General features: G+C 42.6%; 1 protein-coding gene across 1 annotated transcript in view; it reads right to left on the bottom strand.

Annotated features, from left to right (window-relative positions):
* LOC106645685 (uncharacterized) overlaps positions 1-27264 on the bottom strand; it is a 34949-nt gene extending 7685 nt beyond the window's left edge. Inside the window, exon 1 of the mRNA XM_014361599.2 lies at positions 26806-27264. Coding sequence (XP_014217085.2) covers positions 26806-26890 — 85 coding nt within the window. The 5' untranslated portion in view covers positions 26891-27264. The remainder of the gene's footprint in view (positions 1-26805) is intronic.
* Positions 27265-27825: the final 561 nt, after the last annotated feature.

Genomic DNA, 27825 nt, shown 5'->3' on the forward strand with positions numbered 1-27825 from the left:
TAGAGGAAATCGACGATTCCAATTGTCGTCCGACGCAGTTTTAATCCAGAAAACGTTATAAAAATCGGCACGCGAACTGCCAAAGGAAAGCGTTGTTTTATTCATGAGTTTCGTGGGGGACAAACGGTTCGATATGTATTATATAGGTGTGAGCGTGATGCGGTTTGTAATTGGCACGCGGACGAGGAAACGTGACGCGCGCGAAAGTCAAGGAGTCTTTACTTTTCCGTTAAAATCGTGTGTATACGCGCAAAGTGGAGTAAAACAGGTATAGGTGTATATTTGTCCATATGGGTAACGCGTGGTATATTATTGCATTGTGTATTTTTATTGTACATACTATAGAGATCGGCCTAACTCGAGCGATGCTCGTGTACGCGTCGTTCTTGCTCCTTCCTTTTTCTATTGTACCTTTATATTTTTTAGCCGCTTCGCATCGACCTCGAGACACTCGTTAAGACGCCTTAGCGAAGCGAAATGCCTGTGGCTGCTCCAAAGAGCACTTTTATGCCCGCCTCTCTCGATCAATCGGAGACCAATGCAGGCGTGTCTAACGACATAAAAAATTTCTTTTTTTTTTTTTTTCCCCCTCTTCTTGTCACGACCGACGTCGCATTTTTCACCGGATCCTCTCTGTACACGGATTATTAATCTCCCGGTTGCTGTAATTGAGTTTTTGTGTCGCGAAGCTCGTGATTATTTCTGCTGTACTTCGGTCTCAAACGATCGGCAACTCATCTAACCGATCATTTCAGCATATCTATATTTATATCCTTGTGTTATACAGGTACGGTCAGAGAGTTATCTCCTCATATGTGCACAAAATCCAGTACATCGATCAAACACACGCCCACATAATATGTATATAAAGAGTCCAATTATCCTGTACGCAGCAGCAGCAGCTTGCTCAGCGTTTCTGTAAAAACAAGCGTAGCTCGCAGTGGGGTCGTCATTAGCTGTATATACTCGTGCCCTATGCCTATACGTGAAACGCTTGTTTTGCAAAGTCGAGGTTGCATGGCGGAGAGAGAGAGAGAGAGAGGGTATATAAAAACCGGTTTTTCATTCGACGTATCGGTACAGCAAGTACACGTATACATCGTATCGGAGAAAGGAAGTGTGTGTCAGCTGCTAGTCGTCATCGAAGCGTACGTGTGCATTTTTATCATTTAATTGATTATTTTTACACGGATGACTGCCGATCGACGTGTGCGCACCTAAGTGAATTGCTGAAAGTGATCACAGGTGCGCGCCCAAAGTTTCTTTTGTTTCCAGGTGGATATACTTGTGTTTTGTACACGCGTCTGATTGATCGTTCGTATCCCTCGCGATGACATCTTCGACGACCTTTGTTCCCAAAGGCGTGAAATCCATATGTACACTTATTGATCAAGCGCTGTTATTTTCTCCCGAAAGCGCGCTCGAGCGAAAAATACCGGTATATAAGATGAAAGAAAAAACGATCGAGTACATACAAGTGGGTACATCTTGTTCCCGATGGCAATTTCTTTTTTTTCAAAAAGTTATTCAAAACTCTAATCGATTGTTATACACGAGTATCGATGATCCTTCCCCCGTTTTTTAAGGAAACCGTATCACTCGATTTTCAGACGTCGAGTAATCGTCCGTATGGCTGTAAATGAACTTTCGAACTCGTTTATCGAATCCTCGACTAAAAAAAAAAAAAAAAAACTAGAGATCGCGAAAACTTTCTCCTACTATGCGCGCTTTCTCGTAGTCTGCCGACCCAACCGCGGCGCTCGTCGTCTGTGTTCAAGGATGACATTGGCTCTCAGTGTAAATACATATAGGTACAGGCACGAAATTTTAATTGTAAATATATAAAAAAAGTTATAATGCTCTTTTCCTCGTAGAGATTGCCGAAATGAATCTCGAAAGCGGGACTTGGGTCATGAAAATTAAAAAAAAAGCAGTATTGGGAGTGCACCGATTTCTTGGAATCGTGAAAATATTTACCAGAACAGTTCCTTGAAGTAACATTGTATTTTTTAAATTTAAAAAAAGTATTATCTCGGTTCTGTTTTCCCAGTGTGGGTATCGGTATAAGAAATCGGTTGGATCTTATTTTCTTCCTACGCTCGATCAGTCACGTACACGCCGCTCTCCTACAGCTCTCGAGAAAGAAAAAATATCGAGACCATAGAAGGAAAAAAAAGGTATACATATACCTTTAAGGTATAAAAGCACCAAAGTACTGGTCACGCGACACCTTTGACCATGTAATCCTTCCTTTTCTCTTTATTACTTTTTTCTTTCTCTCTCTTACTTTGTCGTTTATTTATTTATTTTTTTCACTTAATTTTTTTCAACCCCTCTCGCTCCTCGTAAATCCTACTTTCACGTCTGAAAAGCCAAGTCAGCTAACTCTTGTACGCGCGTCCTCTGTTCCCGTCACGTGCAGTTCCTTTTCACGATTTGTCAGCAGCCACACTTTTTTTTATTCTCCTCCTCCCTTACACACACACACACACACGTGTATCCAACTCGTTAATTCATTGATGCGTCAACTTTTCTTTTAGCGCGAATAAAAGGTGTACCGAGCAACCTGGCCAGCCCTGGTAACAGACATTGTTCTCAGTTTGGTCTAATTGTTTTATTACCCGGGCTTTTTGCTCTTTACGGTGCGAAGAAATCGCGAAAAAGGGAGATCAATTTTTTTTTTAAGCTTAGCTGAATTTCACGGAGGAAACCAAAGAGTTGTACTCTTCTTGAAAAAACTTTGCATTTTCTTAATTCAATGAAAAAAAAAAAAAAAAAAAAAAAAAAAAAAAGAAGTGTAATCTATATTATTTAGACGTATCCTAAAAATGGCACTTTTTGAGAAAAAACCTTACGGAGCATCTTTTGGGATGTAAAAATGTACAACCAAAATCCTTAAAATCGTATGCGCGTATTTTAGGGTATATATGCTCGATTAAGTACCGTATATACCGCGACGATAGAAGCGATAAACGTCAGTCACCCAACTGCATAATGGCCCCAACTGCTCCGGAACGCTCGGCAAGGAGAGAACCAAAGAGAGAAAGGGTAATCGTCACCCAATGAGGACTTTTAATCGCATTACATCGGCTAATGCTTTTCGGAACAATAGTAAGTGACGAGACAACTCACGATTATCAGCGAAACTATTTGAGTTACTCACAGTATACAAACCGAAAAAAATCAAGGCTGATCTGGGAGAGTAAAATTTATTTCTTTTTTTTTCAACCTCAAGAAGAAAATTCAGCGAAAGACGCACACGGAGAGGAAAAACCAAACGAGTCGACCATTACCTACGCTAAGATACTAACTGGTTGCAATGATAACTTACGCAAGATACTGTATAACTGTAATAGCCCTGGAGCTGTATACTTGTATAGAGTTTCATTGGATCGGTTGAAGCGTAATAATATATATGTGCACAGTGGGCATATAAGTATTTATGCTTACGAGTGTAGGTGTAATAAAAGAGGAGGCTGGTGTCGTTGGGCCGAGTGCCATTGGTCTATCGAAAGGGGGGGGGATGACTGTATACACCCCACCGCACTGCACATCACGAGCCAAGAGGGAGAAAGAGATAAACGGGAAATGTATCACAATATATATATACTTACAAACCGGTCAATTAGCGTTTTTGTCGCTCGCGCGATAGTCCGCATGTGTAATATGGTCTAGTACATGTTTATCGAACTACGCGCCCGAGAGTCTCCGTAATGTGCATGCTAATTCGAGAATAGAGCAAAAGCAGATCTATAGGTACACAGTTTTCCGTTGTAATTTTCGCGCCTGAGCTTTGCCTCTCTCCTTTGCTCATCAAGACGTACGGACCGAGAAATTCCTAGATCGATCATATATTTAAAAACCAACCCCCACGTGGATTTTATTTCCCGCTTGCACGGATGATTTCATATGCTGCATTGTTCACTAAATCATAGGGTGTTGTTTTCCATGAATATTGTTCCCATTGCCGTTTTATTTCGAGAGTATTTAGTCTATAATTAGCAGGGGTGTACATGGAGAGAAAAAAAAAAAAAAAAAAAAAAAACAATAAGAAAGTTTTTTCACACAAGATTATCAACTAATGGCACATATCATGTTACTCTATATATATACAAAAATATATATTTTCATTTCCAATGATTTAGGGTCACGCAATCGTGAGATAAATCATAGCGATAAATCTCGGTATTTCCTCTGTTGACCCTCTATTTTCCGTTCCACAACGTGCCACGAGCACAGGAATTATTTTTCCACGAGTGCCGTGGCGTGTAACGCGGCTAATGTGAGTAACGAGAAGTTAACACACGGGGGAGGGGTCGGTGAACCCCCAAGTTAACTGTTCGGTAATTTATATACCCTTTGACCTTTAGAGTCACGCATTACACGCACGAATGGAACAATATCCGATGCTGTACCGGTGATCAATCAATTCTCGAGTATCGATTTGTCACGGACAGCAAACTTCCTAATATCTATACATCCAGTTCTAACGAATTTATAATTAAATATAGTTTATCTGGCTGAATAACAATTAAATGAGCTATTAATAGTGCGTATATATGTGTGTTCACTGAGTGATATGAATGAATACATACACTTGGTTAGCGCATGAAAATTGTATGACCATCGATGGACTGGACGGGACGGCCATCCCAAGCAAATCATCGGACTACGGATATTGTTTACTTAATAAATCCTAATGTTGCCAATAAGTATCCAAATGAATGATGTTTTTTGTAAAGACAAAATAAGCTTCATCCGATGGATTACTCATCGAGTAGAAAAAGTGCGGTATATAATTATATACTTGGTGCTTCCTTCGTGATGTTCAAAAAAATTCCAAGCGACTACGCTGCAGTGCCGGATTATATATACATAATATGTATGTATGAGACAAATTAAGCAGGACCCGTATTAATTGTAGACTCGCGGCTCGTTTTATCGCTGACGCATGGCCTCACTGAGTCTCTTTTTGCGCGTGTGCGCTTTACCTATATATACATATACGTATATATATATACACCTATAGCGCGAACAAATTGCCGTCAAGGAATTCGTGTCTCAGATTTTCGCGTTTCGCATCGCAGGTGTATGCATGTATAGGGTGTGTATAAATACACACGGAAATTACCGAAAAGCCGAGGGGGATGTACTTTGTACACGCGGCGTTCGACGCGCCGGCAGTATATAGGTATATATGAATACACACAGTGGCGCGAGGGGGAGGGGTGCGCTTTTGAACTCTCGAGTCTTGAATGCTCGTTAGCACCTATATACGCGCTCGCCTCCTCGTTACAGGGAGGACGAGAGGGTAGTAATACAGCGAGAGCAATGTCTAGTGCTGTGCAGTATGCATATATAATGCGCGCCGTTAGCGCGAATCGGCGGCTAGCTGTGGGAAGGTGAAGCGCTAAATTAATCGCGGCCGACGACGACTGCTTATTGCTAGCGATGCTGTTTCACCTCGCCAGTATACGTATTGTATATATATCCCTAAATTGTTGAAGGCATGTTTGCTCAATGACGACTCGTTTGACTTGAGAAGAGTTTTTTAAGGAGTGGATCACATTTTTTTTTCTTCTACCCCCCCTACTTTTTTTTTTTTTTTTTCTTTCCAACGTTGGAATTTACGCTAATCGATTAGCCTATAGTCTAGATTTCACGAACTCGTATGTACCACATCGGGATTTATCGTTTGTAAACATTTATCTCGAGAAATGAAAACAAAAAGTCCCACGCAAACGAAGCCGGGGTATATAAACAAGATTTTGTCCTCATCAGATTTTTCGCCGAGTTCCAGGCCGGTACGTAAATAGTATTCGTGGAATTGAATCTGTACGTTTTTCACAATGTTTTTTTTGCGCGGCTTAAAAGTCCCCCGTCGGAGGTGAAAGAAAAAGCTGAAGCAAATTGTAAATTTATGCTAATAACGAGACGCGAAACAAAGGGCTCGCATATAATTACTTTTTTTTTCCAAAGGAGGAGAGACGCGCACATATAGGTACGTGTGTATTTGCGCGGGTTCGTTATATGCAAGAGGGATAAAGTGAAATTTTCCTCCACCGAGTTAATATACATGCGAAAACAAACGTGGTTAGCTAACCTGGTGGGCTACTATATACGGTGGAAATGTAATTTCAATTTTTAATTACCTCCGAAGACGGAAAATAGTTTATACATTTAAGAATGACTCCTCCCATATAAATGTACGTGTGTACCTCTGACTTTTCTTGCAACGAAGAAAAACTATAATTGATTTTTCGTCACCACCAAATGTTGGCTCGTAAACAAAGTTTTTCATTTTTTATTCACAAAGTTTGGACGGAGACGGTCATTAATCCCAACGGAAATAAGACACGCGCGCCGAGATGTTATTGTGAAAAACGTGCGAATCCATCGCGCGGTCACCTCGAACAATATTTTTCGGGTTAACGAGATTTCGCCGGGGGACAAGGCGACGGGATGGAGTGAAAAACAAAAAAAAAACAACAAAAATTTGCAAACATGGAGTTGAAGCGGCTCTCCTCTCGGATGTCATTTCGGTAAATAATCGCAAAAACGTTTTTACGACGCAGACGGCGTCCAATTCGGCGCGCGGACTTTGGCAGCGGGACCCCGATGAACCGCTTGATGCCTTGTGTTGTGTTCATCTCACGGATCTATTATGCTGCGCGACGCTCGAGCTTTATTTTCGGGTGACCCAGAGCAGCGTGTAATCACCGACTCTGTACCTATACATATACACCACATGAAATTGGACTTTTTTAGAAAGACCCGATTTTTCGTTTACACAAGTTATTTTATTTTTTGCGCCGAAGAAAGTCTGTATAGACCGAGAGTACTTCAGATTTTTTAAGCGTTTTAGCTTCCATTTTAATTATCCATAGCCCATTAGCTCAAACAAATAACGGTGGTGACGTAGCAATTGATTAACAATTAGCACGAGGAATTAGACGAAGCGTAAGCGTATGATTGTTACACGAGCGTGCAGTAATTGCGATAACTGAGTAATTATCGTGAACCAACGCGAGCCTCGCCACAAAGAGTGGAGGCTCGATTTCCACAATACGTGTACATATATGATATGCACACACGTGCAGTACCTATCATCATGAGTGTGGAATTATGAGCCCGATGTGCACCAATTAAAAATGGAAAACCCTCGTTGGGTCGGATGGTTGCGCAATCGGGTATATTATGTCAAATGAGGCAAGCGAGACGTCTCCTCCTCGGTCATAATCGTCTATGGATAAAACGCCCATTTCGAGCACTTGAGCGGATAATCGCCGATTGAGCTGATTTTTCTCTCCGGGGCTCCGATGCTTCGTTTATAAAATGGCACTCTCGAATCGGTATGTGGCGCGGCCACGAACCACACCGGAGAGGAGAAGCAAATTTAACAGCTCGACGGATCGAAATCAAAAGCCGTCCCCGCGATCCCTCATTTGCGCTCATTTGAATACACACTTGCTACCTACTCTATACGGACGTCGTTCAATTGAAAACAAATAAATATCAACTTGGACCAACTACATCTGATCTGTGCATCGTGATGATGAACGAATCTATTGTTGCGGTTACGAAACAGCTCGACATTCAACGCCACGGAGATTCAATTCACGCGTGAACTCCACGTGGCTGGTAAGAACCGGACTGGTCCAATATACCCTTGTGCACAATTCCAGCCGCTATCAACTTTTCGGGGACAACAACCATCCAACTGTACGATACCCGTGCTATATCCGCTCTCGTGTGAAACCGACCATCGCAAAAAAAAACCACCCATCAGCTGTAAGTTTATAGATTATCAGGTATACGCGTGCCATTTTTCGTAAGTAATGTCCTTTCCACGTGACGTCCAACATGAGACTCGGAAATATTTAATCGGAGCGTTGGCATCGTTCGTTTATACTCTCCAGCTCGTTGAACTATATGGTACAGCAAATGTAAGTAATTATCTTCCGTCAAAGTAATTTACACCCACGCGGTGCACCCGAACCTATAATGTACGCGCAACAAGACATAATTTATCATCCACCAAAGCACATTTAAGAATCCACGATTACTTCGCGGCTATATACATTTATACAGCTATGATATACGAACAACAATCGTCATCTCGAGCAACGTGCGTTGTAAAAAGTCTCCTCCCTTCCTCGTTCGCTGTGCTTAAGACCTTATATTTATATTGTACGCCTATACAGCGTAAACGCTCCCACGCGAGTGCGTGCATCATCTCTCTCTCCTCTTCCCCCCACGACTGACTGATATACACACGTCGTCGAAACTCAACTTTTGCTCCTTGCTTTTTGTTGCACCTGCCGGGCAAGTACATAATACAGTGCGTCAACTAAACAACTTCCGCGTCGAGACGAGCCGTCGCGTTTTCTCTTCGTACATAAGTATAATACATTATAATGTTCTCCGTGACTTTTCTCTCGTCTACCCCCCCCCCCGCCCTCCTTTTTGCCATTGTTCTCGACACCCACCCACATATATATATATATATACACGAGTAGTGTCCTCTCTGATGCGCCACGCGTTATTCTTCCTCTTCCTCTCCATGCGCCATGCTTATTTCTTGGGTTCAAGTTCTTCTTATCCCACGCTGTAAATATTCCCGACGAAGAAACTTGATGCGACGGATGTTTTTGCGCGTCGGTATCCATGTAAAGGCACGTTCAACGACGAGTTCTTGGATGTGCATTACCTTTTTTTATTTCCAAATAATCACCGTTCAAAGTGAGCTTTTTGAATCGATCAAAGCTCGAAAATATTACTTACGGTCATACACCTCTCAACTACGACGTTGACTGGATTTATTCGAAAGAGAAGTGCATATGGGTACAAGTAAATTGTGTATATATATGTATTTGGCGCGAATTTTTAAAATAAAATTCCAAGAGGAAAAAGAGCGGGCGTATATAGCTTATCCGACAACCATGGAAATTCGTAGGCTATCTCTTGAGACATTGATCTTTACCCCTTTGATTTACAGGAGCTTCGTTGCGAGAATTTTCTTTTCTTGTTTTTTTTTTTTTTTTTTTTTTTTTTTTTTTTTTTTTAACAAGCATTTGTGCTCTTACGTAAAATTTTTTGGTACGTCAGCAACGGAGAGCCTATAATTTTACGATAACATTATGCAAGAAAACTCCCAAGTTCTTTCACCTCTTTGAGTTCGTCGAATAGCCGCAAAAGTATCACTTTACGAGTTCCACTTATTCGAGAGATTTCAAAGAGAGAACAAAAGAAAAGAAAAAAAAAAAAAAAAAAAACCCTTAATCTCCTCTCACTCGGGACTTTGAACCGAATCACTATCTCCCCGAAAGGATATAATGATATCATGTACGGCGTTCATTCCCCTCCTCGGATCATCGACAACCACACATGGGTATATGATACACGTTTTCGCTTTCCTTGTTTTTCGATTTTCCTCCCTTCCGCTTGTGCAGCGTAGCATATTGTATATTATACACATACAACAGCATCACGGTCCTCCGCGGCCCCTCGGCGCTTTATCGTTCTTTGATTGTTTCTCGTTCTCCGGTGCATTAAGTGCTCGCGGAGCTTTTCTTCGAACTTGCTCGGGCGTGCTTGTGCACCCCCCCCCCTTCCGTACGGTCGTCGCAAAAGGCCAATTGCCGCCGAGTAAACCGTTTTTCCATTCACTTACCCTTTTGGCCCCCACCGCCTCTCTTTTTTTGCCCTTCCCTTTTCGACAAGTGCTTTCTCGCACCCTCCCTATATACCTATACCCGCTTACAAATGTATATACATATCTATGTGTGTGTGTAAGTATACGCGTTCGATTCGATTTGTTTGCGCTTTTCCCCCTCGGCCCCCCTTTTCCATGTTTTTCATCGCAAGCTCCCCCTTTTTTTCCTCTCCTACTCTGTAACAGATAATTAATATACGTATCGGAGAGGGTGCGAGTAATGCGATCCGTCTATTTACGGAAAGTAACAATTATTATTATTATTATTTTTTTTTCATCTTACTTTGATGGAGCCTCGCAAAACAATATCCCGGATCGACTCGAGTGTCAGGCCAATAATGTATATAAAATATGCGCTCAACCAGTGTATACCTGTATACGCAGTACCGTTCGGTCAAACTTGCACGTGCGGAGGAAATTTTACCGACTAAAGTCAAACACGAGTGTCACAAGGGGGTGAATCTCTCTTTCTCTCTCTCTCGAAGGCTGAGCTTTTGCTATTTCAGCTCCGTTGGAGGAATCTATTTTTTCAATGCAAATCTTTGAATTGTGCAGCCCCGAGAGCCCTCGTCCCTCCCCTTGGATCTCGCGAAAATATCTTACGTTCTGCACTTTCTTTTTCTTCGCGCCCAAACTGCTGCATGCAAGTATACCTATAAGTATATCCTGCAAGAAAAAAAAAAAAAAAAAAAAAAAAAAAAAAAAAAAAAATGATGTATCCAATCGGTATGACGGCTAATAGTTGTACACGACCATATGTGCATATCGGACGCGACGCGCGGTTTAGTATACACACATACCTATGTTGTTATTTTTAGATTCGCTGAGGATATAATATATACGTGGAGAGGGGCTCGGCTTGTACACAGCATATCAAGCGAGTGAGAGAACCTTGAGACCGAGCGATGAACATTGCGAAACCGGTCGGTCGAGCCTGCCACTGCTGCGCTCCGGCGATGTTGTACCCTATATTATATTGTCCGCAGATTTTTTTCACAAGAGTTGGGCATGATATGGAAGCGCTTTGTAAACGGAGGCGCGAGCGATAATGGGTACGGGAGGACACCAGAGATCGGCAAACGGAGCGAAACACGATCGGTCGTATACGACTGATGTGCGTCTCGGCGACAGGGTATATTTTTGCAGCTCATCTTTTTTTTTTTTTTTTTTTTTCCTTCTCATACCATACAGGTGTTTATATAAAAATGTATATACCTACACGTATGCATAAAAAAAAAAAAAAAAAAAAAAAAAATCATTGGTCGGTTTCGGGTGCTGCTGCGTTGTGTTTCTCCGTGCGTGCGTCGAAAGAAAGAAAGGCGAGGACTACATACTTATGAGTCAAATTCGTGGGTGTGTCTTTGGCCGTGGCCTCGAAGAAACTTTTTTGTTTTTTTTGCTCCCCGCGGCTATTAAAGATATTTGGTTATCGACGCTTTTGTTTGGCAATTACTTCTTGTTTCTTTCATGACTCAGACCCAGAGTGAAATCTTTATCGATTTTGACCTTTGATCTTTTCTTTTCTTTCTTTTTTTTTTTTGTCCAACAAATAGACAAACTTTTAAATGGTATATGTATATACAGATATTTGTGGGTAACAGAAAGACGGCAAGATTCGTCGGATCTAGATGCACGCGCCACGCACTTTATTCCCCGTACATCAAGTGTACCTACGTATTTTGTAAAAAACAAGGCGTGCGCGGGACAGAGACGGACTGCAGACAGGGAGTTCATCGCACTCGCGTGGCGTGTCATTGTCGCTTACAAGTATAAGGTATATATGTACACACACAAATACGTAACGTAAGTATATATTGTCCTCTCCGTTGGATGGCAAAGAGAGAAGCCACTTGCGCGCAACGAGAGCCGACAATTAGTTGGGATCACCACCAATTGGGCCCATGCACGCGGCGAAGCGAAAAACGGTCCGACGCGTGTCTTTTTTTTTTTTTTTTTCCTCCCCCTTTGTAACAACACTCGTCTCGAGAAACGGAGGCACAGCTCGAGCAAACTCAATAATTTACACATTATCGAACCGGAGCCGTTGCAAATAGCACCCGTGAATCGACCACGTCGGTCTCTCCAACGCGACTTCTCTTTCATCCGACCGAATACCGAACGTATACGCTCGAAAATAATCGTCAATCAACAGCCTCCTACCCCAACCCCCCCATTTTGGACTCGTATGGACATTACGACGGTAGGTACACCTACTTACTCTTTGACCTCCTTGCACGTACCAACAGGCAACCCTCCCCTTTTGTTCTGGAACTGAGCTAAGAGCCCGAAAGCTTTGCTTTTTCCAAAATCGATTTTTCACTTTCATATACGTATATATAGATACCACTGATGCTTTTGCAATAAACGTCCACTGCACCCATCGCAAAGCGAGAAACAAACTCGTATCCGCGTATATCGTACGCTCGATATATTTTTAGACGAATATATATAGAGAGAGGGATGACAATTAAGTATCCGGTGTTTGGTTGAAAACACACAAAGTATCGATTAGTTTTTTCTTCGATTTGTTTGACGAACAATATTTACCCTCAATGGTACAGGGGAGGGGAGAGGGGGGGAGGGGCAACTCACTTCCGTGTGATTCAGCTGAAGCCACAATTACATACTTACGAGGGGGGAGGCAAGAAAAATACTCGCTCGAACGAGACAATAAACCGAGGAGGATAAACATATATATATATAGATGTATCCTCGTCTCCGCCTATACGCCATATCGTGTTAATTACGCGCGAGATTAGCTCGTGACGAGGAAAATAAAGAAAAACAAACAAACAAAGGAAGAGATAAGTATACCTACTTATACACATGTGTAACTGTACAAAGCAAAGTTCAAATAACCCCCCCCCCCCTAACACTCGTGGGCCCGGATGCGCTGATTTGGAAAAACAAGGTGCGGTGTGTGTGGATATACAGTCGATGTGTAGTAACACACGCACCTCTTCGTATAAAAGCGCGAAAAGAAGCGAGAGAGAACCTCGTTATTTCTCGTATAACAGCAGCCGTACACACACACACACCTTATACGCGGGAGGACACGATAAATCTCTTTATCGCGAAAACAGGTGCGCTGCTGCACACACAGCGGTGTTGTGCATGGGTGTCCTGTTAGAGTTGGGGGGAATGGTGAAAAAAAAAAAAAGGGGAGCAACGACGCTCACTTGGGGGGGGGGGGCGTCGTTAGTTTAGAGAAAGAAAAGGAAACAAAAAAATACAAATTTGTTGCGCTTTTACGGTTAAGCAGAGAAAGAGAGAGAGAGAGGACAGATTTTTGCCTCGAGCGCATAAATCTTCTTTCGACGTAGGTATGTACACGATACATACATACCGTTGTCGTTCGTTACACATATTTCTGGTGCAGGGCGAGCTGTCAATAATATTATTTTCCCGAGGGTAAGAATAGCCGCGCGGGACCACACGCCATATACGTGCCCTTTAAAAATGTGGGGCTTCGCTGCGCAAGAGCACCGCCAAAAGTGGAAAAATAAGTCGCATGGATACAGGTATAGCCGGGAAGAAAGTAGGTGGCGACAGCCGAGAGATGATGATTATTGGCACAGAGGCGAAAGCGGCCGTACGAGCCTGTGTGTATATGCATCCATACACACACACGTAGGTATATGTGTGTCTGTATACTTACGTGCTGTTTGTTCTGCATCACGTATATATGCCTATGTAGGTATATGTATAGCCCCCCTTTGTTCCGTCGCTCAAGTGGACACGTACGGAAAGGAAAAAAAAAGAAAAAAAAAATTATACATCGATCACCGATCTTTGTATTAATATATTTATAGCGAGCGTCTTCTTCGTTGCTCCTACGAGCGCGAACGAAAATAAAAGGAAAATTGAATCTCTGCTCGTATAAAGACCTGTGCATTTATATGGAAGTGTACCCTCGAAGTAAAACAGGGACGAGGTTTACGGAGGAAAAATTGTTAATAATATATATATAATAGTTGCAGCAGGTACAGGTGCGGGTGTTATACGGAAAACTCGAGGATATAGTTGATACAAGAAAGGGAGAGTCGGGATCATCCTTGTGCGTATACATGTAAGAATTTAGCGCAAATTAAAAGGAAAGATCTTACTTAACCATAAGGATGCGTTCGCCTGTTCTTACGTATGTATATACTACACACGTATATCTGTGCACCGCCAATCAAAGTGTGCGAAAGCGTGAAAATGAAATTTTTTTTTTTCTCTTTCATAAAAAATATACATTGTGAATGTTTTGTTTCATTTTACATATCATTTATATCATTCGATCAGCAAATCGTTTGATACACTTTTTAGATTTATACATCGCGCGAGTCGCGTGTACACGGTTGAAGGGGCAACTTTACGCTATTCGTTTTCTATTAAACGATGATGTTGTCTCGTCGTCGCTGTTATTGTTGTTGCTTATCTTCTTTTTTTTTTTCCCTTCGCATTCGTTTCGAAAGTAATAAAAGATAAGCCCGTCGCAAATGGAAATTTATGGGTTTTAATACTCCCTCTCCCAGGGAGGGTAATTTCCGGGGTGTAATAGGTGCGGGCCCGGGGCGTGTATACAACATTATCAACCTAATGCCAGCTCGGCTCTTCATTGATTCATCAACGAGCATTAAAACGCGACATAATATATACACGTATTTACATGTAGGAATGTAATATTGAAAAGAATCTCCGGTACTCTGAGAATTTTTCTCGAATTTTACGGCTACAGATTTCAAATCCCCCCTCCCCCCCTGCCCTAAAATGCACGCATCGATGCACGAAACGGATGGGCGATCATATTGTATCGGTATACCGGGAGCACTTTGGAAACATTTTAATTTTAATCCCGCAATACAGAGAAGGCACGGACGGTACATACGTATAGTGTTCTCGGTAAACAAACCACAGCGGCGATGCAAAAGAAAAAAAAAAAATAAAAAAATAACGAGAAGGAAGATGAGCGCATTCCTCGAGCCATCCGCGTCAATTGACTTTCATAAGCGATATGGCTTCGTCCTCGCAGTCAAACGAAGAACAACAACTGAAGTATCCACACACGCGCGACGATGTGCCTATATATACCACTGTAGTTTATAATCGCGAGACATATATATTAGCTACGGTATAGAGATAGAGGAGGCCCATTTGCTCTCAACTCGGTTACTTTAGTCGTCGACGACAAAAGAGCGGAGGCAGGAGGGACACACACACACACATATATATATATACACAGATGAGAATATTCGCGTATCTGCGTATGGCGTACACTTACATGCGCCTGTTGCGATCGTAAATTTTGCCCAACGCGTGTTTTATGTATAGCTCTGTGCGCGTCGTTCCTTTTCCTTCTTTTAAGGATCATGTTATAAACACAGTAGTGCAGAAAAAAGAAAGAAAAAAACAGAGTCGAGAGCGGTACTATTGAAATTTGTTTTGCAGCTCTTCCTGTTTCGTACTGCATGCGACTCGATATTATTGTCGCTCGATTGAATGGGGTCTTGGTTACGCGCGTGGACGCCCGTCATTGTTCCAGTTGTTTAATACTTCATTGCGGCCGAGCTATATTTGCCCGACATCGCCGACGGAGGCTCGTGTATTTTATTAATCGTTGATGGCTCGTTGCTCCGTTTCTTTTTCTCCCCCTCTTTCCGACCTTTGCGCATGCTTTCCCCCCCACCCCCCATTCGTAGGATTGTCCGATGTGGCAAGGGGTTTTGATTCAACTACAAAGGCATTGGAGCTGGTTTTTTTCTTTTTTGTTCGAAAAAAAGGTTCTTACAGCCCCTCGAACGTACATTATTTCCTGTGTTTACGTTTTATATTAAAACAATCGAAAAACTACAGTTTCTCTGACGAGTTTAAAAGGTACCAAGATTCCAGCGAATGGTTAACCGTCTGACCGTACTCGCCCTTGATCTACTATACCACACACCTACACACACGATACCATATTATATTCATGAGGAGGGGGGGGGAAGCAACTCGATAAAAATTACAATACATTGATGAACAAACTCAACACAGGACAATGTATATGGGTCCTTCGGCACATAAGTGTATACGTTAATCACTTATGATAAAATGCAATGCGCATTGTTTGATAAAACTCTTGCAATCTCGTCAACTCTCGGGCAAAAGACATCAAGAGAATGTATATGGTACATGCAAATAAAAGTCGCAGGGAACGCAATAATATACATCCAGCCGAACGCTAGGGAAATCCCCCCTCTCCGTAAAGGAGGAGGAGGAGGAGGAGGGAAGACGGCATCTGCATAGTTGTGCCCATTGTACATACGGCAACAGTAATATAACCATTCGGCTCTTGGCTCAATATGCCACTTTGGGGAGGAAAGGAAAATAAAAACCAAGAGAGAGAGAGGAGCAGAACAACGGGACACACACACGTAAATATACACTCGTACACGTGGGCCCGGAAGGAGCATTACCCACATTGATTTTACATATATGCGAGGCAAATAACATAGCGTGCACGTGTCGCGTATATATACATACAAGGGTTGGGGAGGGGGGAGGCATATGACAATACAAAGGAGGGCGTTAGGGTCTGGCTGGCAGCAGTCTGTTGCTGATGCTATATGGATGGGTACAGGGTAGGTTCGATAGGGGCACAAATATTGGCGTTATTATGGCACTTCGCCCGTAGTAGGGTATATAACATATTGCGCCCTCCTCCCCGCGATGTCTGCACTGCAGTGTAGAGGGGCGGGAGGGGGGGAGTATTGTTCTAACGTGTGTGACTATACACACTGCACGAGTACCTGTACTCGCCAGCAACAGCCGCATGCCAAACGATATTCTACAACAAAAGGATGCATATACATTATACATATATTATGCTGCAGGTGTGATCTATTGCGCATCACCGTCTTGCACAATGCGCATTTGATATGGACTTGACGTTTGTTTGTACACTTGTATCACCGGTGCCAATACCTCCAGGTGCTACTTATTGGTAGTCGTCGATCGAGGCGTAGGTGTATACTAATCGGTTTAATATTCGATCGATCGATTCGCCATAATCACCCGCGTGAAGTAAATGGCTAATGTTGGGCGTTATTATATACCTTTATTCCGATGCTTTTATTTTCAAAGACAACGAGCTGATGAGCCTTTTTTTCGTTCTCTTTGATCCGTTCCATTGACTTGGTTTCGTAGACTTTTATTTTTCGTCATCGCGTCTCTTTCTCCCTTGGGAAGGTGAAAAAAAAAAAAAAAAAAAAAAAAGATTCAACGACTCGAAAATTGTTTCATTGAAAAGCCACGCATCGTCACGATCGTATGCGTACGTACAGTTACCGTTTGGGGTATAAAATTAAGGTATACGAAGGTGCATGTTGAAAGAAACAAAAGAAATAAATGAAAAAAAACGTGTTGTTGTCGATCAAAGACCATACATTGGTATACTTTATACAACAGACGCCTACGACAATTCGAAATTATACCGTCACAGGTGTGCGTATATGACTTTCGCCGAGTCAACAGCCCGGAAATAACACACACGGCATTGAAAAAAAAAAAAAAAAAAAAAAAAGAGCCGCAAGTGCCGTGCACCCTCGTCCCGATCGCGCTCGAATTTATCTTTGCCAAAGTTTCCCCACCAGCGGGCACCGGTGCACCATCAGGGCCGAGTTTAATTAGCCGATCGGTCCAAAGTTCGCGGGCCACTCGCGCCGTACCTCCAAGTGTGCATGGGTGTACGACACGAGATGTACACCTATAAGTATATAGCTACGGAGGAGGGAAAGAAAAAGTCAGAGAAAGTGTATATAAGTTGCCAAAATATAGAGAGAGCAAGCGCTCGTTAACGCTTGATTGCGATTCTTCGGCGCCAACCGATAACACACGCGTGTATACGTAACAGGTCGCTACGAGAAAGGACCTTTTTTTTTGTTTCTTTGTTTTTCCTTTAATTTCTATGGTAGGCATATTTTCCTAGTCCACTATGTAAAAACGTCCTACTATACATATGTAGTTAATTAACCTACGTATATGAAAAAATAAATAAATAAATAAACAATCACGATTCATTTGCCTCATACATTTCCGCGACATTCGGTAAATCTGTAAATCTTCTCGCTATACAGGCCCATAATTACACAAGGCTGCGAAATCAAGTCCAAGTTCGATACACATCTCTTGTACGGAATCCATATCAGGTATACTTACGTTGTATATCACCGCGAGCATAAGCTGGCAAAGGGCCAGCCAGTGAAAACGAAATAACACGCACGGAGCGAACGAGCTAGCTCGTTAAGGCCCTACAACGGGTACACACTCACACACACGTGTGGACATATATGTATACGTATGTTTACGAAACAATTAGCCTGCAAAATGTACCTTACCCTCTGTAGCAAATATATGTTCATGTACACATGCAAGAATAGTAAATTTAAATTATGTGTATAATATGGATGTATACGTATACTTGTGTATATCGATCTCGTACACCTCCTGCGATCATTTGCCCGTGTAATTTCGCACTAAAGTCTCTCTTGGTGTGATGAACGTACGAGTGGCTCGAGAGTAAGACGCGAAATAAGCTCGTCGCGCGGTACAGATGAGAACAGGAAGAGGAGGATGTACCCATATATAATATACACGTGTATATAATGGATATCCGAAATAGCCCCCGTCTTTGCTTAAAATTCACGAAAGGGGCGCCAACTTGTAATAAATCATACCTATATACGCGTGCTGTACACGGGCAACGCCGTCGTATTACAAACGTGTAAGTGTCTCATCTCGTCTCCTGCGCTACGACGCCCTCGGCTCCCGTAACTTTATACAGTCAAGTATATAAATATAGGATATATCGTAATAGTAGGTGATGCGAGACGCGGGGATACCTATATAATATGTACGTGATTAAAAGGCTCGCCACGTGCGAGCTCGATTTATCCCGCTTTTGCTCTCTCGCGGAGCTTTTGACGCGCCTTTAGGTCTCCGCGTGTGGAACTTATTCACGTCGGCCGGTGATGCGTGCATTTATACGCTCAACGCGCATCGCGGTGGTCCATAGGAGTGGAAACCTATACATTATATGCCTGTTACATTGTCTTGCATAATATTATATATACCCACGATTATATACGAAATGAAGGAAATGCGGGAGAACTCGTGTGATTTTGGATTTTGTTTGCACGAGCACGGGGGGGTGTATACATATAATATCATACATGCATTGCACACCTTTTCCACGCGCAGCGATAAATCATATTTGTGTACATATAAATTATGTACATGTATAAACAATACAAAAGATGGTGCGTACATTGCGATGATATTGTGTTGTTGCCCCGACCCTCCAATTTATTATAAAACGCACCGTAACGTCGGGCGTAAATCGTCATCTCGGCTCCATTTATCTCCAAACTTCTGTCTTTTAATCGACCCCCACCCCTTCGCCGCGGTTCGTGCGCCGGGAAGTTTAAAACGCACTCGAGGACCCAAGAGATCATTAAAAAGCGTTAAATCGCCTCTTTGTACTTTTTCTTCATTCCGATGCATCGCGATGTGACGTGGATGCACCTACGTATAGTTTAGGAACACATTGTATTAATTTATACACCCTACGATTATCATCATTATACACGTATGGGGACGGCAACTCTTTCCCGGAGTGGCAGACGAGTTGGCGACACGTAGGTGGCCCGCAAAAAAATAACCCTTTAACGGACTCGAGCGAGTTCCCAAAACAATGTCTCGTATATAGAATCTCGGAAAAGTTACGGTATGCCGAGGACACGAGATGTGGGGGCGGAGGAGACCTAATCTTTGTTAATCGGCCCCTGCATATATGTATATATACACACACGCAAGCTACCAACTGCGTGTACGAGAAGCTTTTTTCCATCCGCGTGTTCTATACTTGTCGAGGACCACGCAGGAGAGCCGAGGGTAAATTGAACGGAAATTACAGCTGGTAATTTATATCATATTTCGAACTATGGGGGGGGGAGGGGGGAGATACGGAGATCGAGATTAAGAAAGTTTTCTTTTGAAAGCGGAAGGCGTCATTTCGCGGCCTGCTCCCCCCTTTCTTTGTGTTCCCGCGATTCTCCCCCCACCCCCTTGCCCCTTTTTATTAACACCGCCGTAAAGCAGGGCGTGAAGCCATGGGGCGCAGCAGCGTCGAGTGTGCCGGCGAATTTTCGACCAAATGATCATGCGAATTCGTATCGTATTAAATTTCATTAAAAGTTCGGGGAGCCCGAGTGCCGTGGAATCATATACATATATATATATATATATACGTATAGCAGCAAGGGGGCACACAGCTCGGGCTTTGGGCCACTTTGGTGGTGTTTAATTAAAAACTTGCGGGAAAAACAATGGAAAACTTTTTCGGCTCTCTCGCTCTCGATGCTGTGCAGTGTTTGTGTGGGTGAGTGGGAGGGTGGGAGTGTATACTGTCATAATTTCCTTGGCGGGAGCAGAAAAAGCGAATTAGGCAAATTGAGCGTTCCGGCTTCGGGCTGTATGTGTATATATAGAGTTGATAGCGGTCGGCCAAGGGCTGGATGAGCAAATACACCTCCGATCGAGGATTTTTTTTTTCAAGTGGAAAAAAAATGTTTCTGGTTCATCGGTGCTCGAACAAGGGGAAAACCCAAAGTGCAACGGTTCGCGTATGGTATTTACATTTTATTTACAAATCATATTTTGTGTTTCCTTCCCGCGACGTTTGGAACACTGGCAGGAGTAACGTGTGCACCAACTGTTGTGTAATTAAAATTTGGAGAAGAACTAAAAAAGTATCACATGTGGTCGTAGGGAAGGAAGCGCGTTCCGTTTTTAACGCGTGTGATAGGACAACAGCTGTTTTCTACACTGCAGGTGATTGTTTTTTTTTTTTTTATTTCGTTTCGTTTCACCGAAGAAGAAAGTGCGGTAAAATTATCTACTCGATATTTATCCATGAATCACCAGATTTAGCATACGATGTGCGGGGGCGTGTGTAATGAGACATGGTTATTTTTCATAAATTTTTTTTTTTTTTTAATATTGTACTGTCGAGTCCAAACTTGCAAAATTTCGGGCTCAACAGGACCGCTATTTTTGTGTTGCTTTTAATAAAAGCATCGGGTTGATTATACTTTACTTTACCAAGACCAACTCCACAGCACGTATGGATATTTTTATTGAATGCATTTGAAATCAACGAGCACGAAGTTAAGCACGTGAGTGTCCTCAATTGCCCCTCTTTTCTCCATCTCACGCCAACGCTCTGAATTTGATTGATTTCACCCCTAAAAATGTATTGAGTAAAAAAAAGTATCCAGACGCGAAATAATGCAAAGTTTTCGCAAAATGACCGGTAGGTACTTGTAACAAAATGATTAAGAATAAAAAGAAAAAGAAAAAAAAAAAAGGTTTGATCCCATAAATCGAAGCCACATGTTATACATGATAACAATCAAATCTATTTTTACAGGCCAATCCAGACTTAAAAAATTCACCGCTACCCCAATACCGTGTGTTTCTGCTCCGGCGAGCAGCAAAGAATAAAGTCGTCGATGGTCCGTCATTCATTTTTTTTCACGAATATCTATCCAGTATTATATACACTGCAATTGCGACCGACGACGCTCCCGAATAACATGCCATGTTCGTTCGCCCGAATCTACACGGATGCTTTCGAAGCTCACATGGTTCATTTGAGCGTATACAAGCCCATGCAGGCTTATCACGTATACGTATGCATGGATTATCGCATATTTATGTGGGACGAAAATAAATTTATACCACATTTGCGAAACTACAAAGCTTTTTTTTTTTCATACTCCAATTCAGCACAATTTTACGCCATAACTTCCCAAAAATCCACTAATAACTACGGTAGGGAGTAACTGCACACATTCATTGTAAAGATGATCGTCACTTTTTTAAATATACATTATTATCGAATATGATCGCGTATGCGCGCAGGTATAGCTCATAAAATCAATTTAATATATTTCGTCACAGGAACGATTCTTTTTTTTGCTGATAACTTATTAAAGCTGCGTCAATTGACCGTTAGCTCTGTTATATCTTTACGCGATAAATAAACCGCGAAATAATAACTAATAAAGACGATAATTTTGGAAATCAAATTTTCTGACGTCGTCTACTATGATTACACGTATAAAGTAACGTATTTTGATCTATATTTTTTCAAGAACGTTGATCGAACGATATCCCCTCCTTGTTATCAACCATATTTATATGGATACGATTGAGTCGAGCAAATATTTAAAATTTCATGAACGTACTTTCTATACCCCAACAATACATATAATTTCTATGAATTTCTTTTTTTTATGAAATGCATTACAGTAGTGATGATAAACGTTTCAAGAACAACCAAATCGATGCTTAGTCAACTGTTTCGTCAGTCCCATTGAACGAAATAACTGTTATCTTTAACGATCGACCCAAAAAGGCGGTAAGAGAGTAAAACGTTTCTGTCACAGATTAAATGCACAAATTCCAATTAAAAAAGAATCCAATTTTGTACAACTGATTGGGTACTTAACTACTTGATTGTTTTTAGAATAGCTACCAACGTAATGTACCTGATAAAAAAAAAAGAAAAGAAAAGAAAAGAAAAGAGAAACGTTAACCACACGCCTCGAAACGAGTACTTCAAGCCACTCGAATTTACAGAGCATCAAAGCTTACCCTGTAGCTGCAGTCACTCCACACGTTGTGGAGATGTAGAGAGAGCTCCGGGCGCTGTTCGTGACACCGCAGTGTAAGAAGGCGCAGGAGTAAGGTAGTCGCTCGTTCGTTTATATCGCGCGACGGTGGGCGGGCGGGCAAAGTCCGCTGGGAAATCCAAAAACATCGCGATTTCAACGTTCGGATGCGAAGAATTTCATCCACTCCGCTCCTCCCCTGCGTTTTATTTTCATTTTAAATTGCCACCCCCCCTCTTTTTTTTCACATCCCACGCCGGCACAGGTGCGTATACACAAGTGCATGGGCATCAGGTGCCGAGGCTCGAAATCGTTTTTCATCGGCTCCTCCGGGACTCTGATGGTACGCCCGGCCTGCTTTTGAAAGTCAAACAATGAATACCTACATGTACTTGTACAAGTCCGAGTCGCACCGAAATGTTATTTCAACCGTTTTTTTTTTTTTTTTTTTTTTTGCTTTCACTTTAAAAACTGTGTCGCGGATGTACACTCATGATCCCTAATATCGTACGGCGATAACGCCGACACGCATCTTCCACACGTGACAAACTACGAAATCACTTATGTGTATACCGTTGTAGCTGCAGCATGTCGTTAACGAGACGTGGTGTGGCCCACTCACCGGGAAGCTATATATATATATATATATATATATATATATATATATATATATATATATATAACGTTACACGTAAGTTGTGCGTGAATTTATGGCAAAACTTTTAATTTTCATAACCACTTCTCTCCCATAAGCATACCCGTAGCGTAAAAAGCTGAGCTCCCTATGGTATACTTACCTGTACTCTTGAGCTAAGCCGCGTTTAAAAAAGGGAGCCCCTTCGATTGTAAAAACAAACGAACCGCTGATGGGGATAGAGATAGCGCGCTGAAGGGGGTTTTGGTGTCTTGAAAAATTACGGCGAGTTGATCGACGAGCGCGCGCGTATATATACTTACACGAGAGTTTCCTATTGAATTAGCTCCTCGGCGAGACGGCACTCGATCTTGTGCTAATGGGAGAAGAAAGGGACGGGACGCAAAGTTATTAAATTAGGCACGTATTATACACGGGAACTGTGTTGGTATAGGTGTACACACACACGGCAGATACGTCCGGAGCTTGCGCAGGTATGTACAGATACGTGGATTAAAGATTAAAGATTAAATTTATTTAAGGCTAAGGACTCAGGGTCCTTAATAGCCTAAGCATTATACAAGGCTCAAAATATGAGCAGTCTACTTGTGCTTGCAAGCACTAAACATATATAACTAAGTACAGTCAGCTTAGTGTAATTATAGCTTCTTCAAAACAAAAAATAAAATGTAATATAATAGAAAAATGTATAAGCTAATTAAACCAAAGATTAATAATTATACTAGCTAAAGAGAAAAATAAAGTCAAAGTAATAACTGCAAGTAAAAGGTGTCGATTCATAGCACTTATGATCACTGAGTTACTTAAAAATAAAGATAAAGTCAGTTTGAGAGGCGAGGATCCAGTCGCTTGAAGTGTGCAAAAAGCTCTCCATGAAACGAGCTGGAAGCATATTTAGCTCGTATATTAGGAGGGACTTCATTCCACAGCCTAGCCGCTCCCACAGTAAAACTGCTTCTAAACAATTCAGTACGAGCCCAGGGGACAACCAGATCAAAAGAACTAGTCCTCGTAACCAATGTGGTGCGATCAGGCTTGTAGTGAAAAATCTCACCAAGGTAAGAGGGAGCACCAGTTCGTAGAATGGAGGCTAGAAGGCAGATTACCGAGTTAATCCTACCCTCGAGACTTAGAATGGAATATTTCTTGTAGACTGGAGTTATGTGTTCCCATTTTCGTGTACCCTCAATAAAGCATTCTTACATCGCTCAAGCTTTATTTTCATTTCAGCAGAAAGTCCCAAGAAGAGGGTGGAGCAATAGTCAAGATGTGGAAAGACTAAAGCTTTGACCAGCAATAGTCTAGTGTCTTTAGGCGTGGATGCGCGTGGGCAAGCAAACTTTATGACTATTCATCTCTATTTGGCGTTCGCACCGACATTTCGGGGGGCTCTCGATAACCAATAATTATTACGTTGCGTTGCCGTGCTCTGCTTGGTGTGTTTTTTTCCCCCTCTCTATATCTTTTTCGACTTTGGCAAAGTAAAGTGTGCGGGACCGATCGCGATTACCGATTTTTCGTGATTTGTTTACCCGATTTTTGACGATGCACCTTGCATACGATTTCAAATTCTTTTTTTTTTTTTTCCCCGTTTTGTATACATACATTGTAATACATATATATACATACAATAAGTTTAATCGGACGATTTTTTGTTTCGTACGTTAATACGTCTATACATACATAATATATGTACGTACGCGCGACGTTCATTAATTACCCGATGTACTCCCGGTGACCTTGTCGCGCGCGCTTATCTGCAGCCAACGAGTGTGTTATCTGTGAATTTCGAAGATCTCTAGTTCAACCGTCTACTCATCAGTATTTCGACTCGAAGCGAAATCGTTAAGGTGCTAATTGAAAAGGGAAAAAAAAAAAAACAGAAAAACCGTGGAGTAGCTTAGACGAAGGTGAAAGAGTACGCGCGTGTCCAATGACAGCGGAAAAATTAGTTTTCCAATGAAAATCGGGGGAAAAAAAAAATAAAATTGAGCTCCAGAGTTTCGCGTGGGTGCATGGAAGCGTTCGTTGACTTTTCTGTGGGTGAATCGAACGAGCGAGCAATTGATAGACGAAAAGAGACAATTAGGAGTGCTGCTCTCTCTCTCTTTGTTTTTTTTTTTCTCCCCAAAACCCTACAGGGCAGAGAAAAGGGATCATCGTCAAAGAGTGCGGATCCCGAAAGATTGAGAGTAAGTTCTTCTTTCGCGCCTCGGGGCGGACTTAATACCGATCGCGTATACACCAAATTGCCGATCGATGCTCCCCCCCCCTCTCCCCTGCTCTCTTTTCCCACCTATTGTCGCGTGCCTCACACGGCACTTACTTATCCTTCGCTCTTTTTCAGGCGCACCAGAGGCGCTTCGTGCCAATTTCCGCACCTACACGTACACCTATATGTATGTATATAGGCATGTGTATACACAGTCCTTCTCTTGCCCCTGGCAGCCTTATTTTTGCCAAAACGAGAGCCTACGTACACACGCGAGTAAAGGCTCTATATGTATATATTTATTGTGCATACACATATACGTGCGCCCTGTTTATTTATGGCCAAGCTGTTAAGTTATTAAGCTGTCGTGCATCTTCCCTTTTTCCTCTGCTCTATATGTAGGTATATACAGGTGTAGGTGTACTCACGGTCTCTTTCTCCGTGTTATCTGCACGGCACGTTGTATATACTTGTATTAAAATTACGTAGCAGAGGACTTTCGGGCCGAGGCGCAGCAACACGAGTTTGGCGAAACTTTGGCTCCCGCGCGACGCGAGTTTGGTCAATTTGGCGGCGAAAGGCTGATTTTCGCGAAACGCGTGCACATGCACGTATATATAGTTGGAGCGCAGCGCGCGACAAGCTTGATTCAATTTATTACATTTTATTTGCATTCGGCCGCGGGTCTTGATTGCCCCCCGCCTTACGGCCTATACGTTGCCCACGCTCTCGCTTGTTTATCGCTTGTTTAGTTTATTATTGTTTTCTTCTACGGCGTGTATGCATAATATGTGGTCTTGGGGAAAAGAAACAAAACAAAAAAAACAAGATACGCTTACTTTTGCGCAAAAAAGTGTGAATCAAAGCTAAATAAAATTAAAATTTCATGCACGTACGCAGAGAGCGGCTGGAAAATCGCGAGGCACGAACGGACCCTCAGGGGGGGAGTTTATCGTTTTCGGTGAGCCACGTACCTACAAGTACACAGTATATTATTGCGTCGTTTTGGAATTGCGTGTCAAGATACGTCCAATCTGTACGCGACACGTGTGTATTGATCGGTAAGTAAATAAATTAAGTATACATATATGTTGTGTTGTAAGATAATTTGGTTGTTATTAAAAAGGACGAAATCTCGTTAATTGTATGTACATCCCCGCCAACCCCCGTGAAGACGGACGTGGGTCTGACAAGCGCGGGTTTTAGTTTAATACGCGGGCGAACACGCGTTTAATTACGATAAATGGGAAAAAAACGGGGTTGCATCGGCCGTACACACATATACATACATGCAAACACAAACGAGGAGTGACGTCCGCTACCCTTCTTTTTCTTCCACTCGCTCGTTGCTGGTTTTTTTTTTTTTTTTTTTGCTTCCTACCCCCCTCCAATGTGGTGTATTTAGACGCAAGCTTGTGCACCTACGTACCGATCACTAATTTTTTCTTTTTTTTTTTCTTCACCGCAAATTAACAAACAAGCAGGTGCGCGCACTCGAGAGAGAAAAAGGTCAAAGTCCTCTTACCGGTCAGCGGCAGAGTGTGGAAGGCCTGACTGGACGCTACGACCATCGACAGCACGACGAAAAAGGTCCACGCCAGCGCGATCATTTTCCTCCTCTCGCGGCCCCGACTAGTATCGCCCTGCGGATCCTTACCACCGTGGGGTGCTACTGTCTCGCTCGTTTTTAACGTCAACCGAGACGGTACTGAAGGTGCTCAAACTCGAAACCGCACCAGGTTTTGTTCGTGTGTGGGTGACGGGCGAAAATTCCCGATCTCTCTACGATCTAAATCACACCGCACTCGCCGTCGTCACTATTTTCAGCAGACATGACGATAAGTAAGAATGTACAAACAAACGAGAGTCCTCACTTTTTTTTGTTTGCTTTTACTTTCACCGTAATGAAAAGCAGAGCAACAAATAATAACAAAACAAAAAAACAAGGGAAAATAAAAAAAATCGGTATATCGCGGCGCGATACGCGCACAGGTAAGATACAAGAGTAACGCGAGGAGGCCGCGGTGCGACCGACTGGTTAGCCAGCGGCAAACTGCTCGTGCTCCTGGCCCACGGCTTCGTAATATACATATAAAGTCGCCGAGATAGCCCCACCACCGCCGCCGCCACCGCTGCGATCTCTCTCTCTCTCTCTCTCTTCGTGTATGTGTGTATGTATATGTATACTCGTCGTCACCACGTGGCCGCCGCCGGCGCGACCATCTCCCCCCCCCTTACCTATCCCCTTGAGCGCGACTCTTGGCCACCCCCGCCCCTATGTCGCGCACGCGACGGCGAGGAAGCTCGTTGTTCTTGCGCGCAACGCCTCAGCTGACGCTAAAAGTCACCCCCTTCCCATCTTCCTCGTCTTCTTACGCCCACATCCGGTACCTTATCCTTGGCGAAGATACTTGCGCGCTGTAGCTCTTCTCTCTTCTCGTTTCACCTGTGCCCCGTTCTCTCATCCCTTCGTACGCGGCACTTTGAAATCTTAAATTTTGGGTTTTTTTTTTTTTTTTTTAATTTTATTCAATTTAACGCAGCC

The sequence above is a fragment of the Copidosoma floridanum genome, unplaced genomic scaffold, assembly GCF_036245765.1.
Source record: "Copidosoma floridanum isolate Cflo_tuat_1 unplaced genomic scaffold, Cflo_Japanese_pri ptg000019l, whole genome shotgun sequence".
Classification (NCBI taxonomy): Eukaryota; Metazoa; Arthropoda; class Insecta; order Hymenoptera; family Encyrtidae; genus Copidosoma; species Copidosoma floridanum.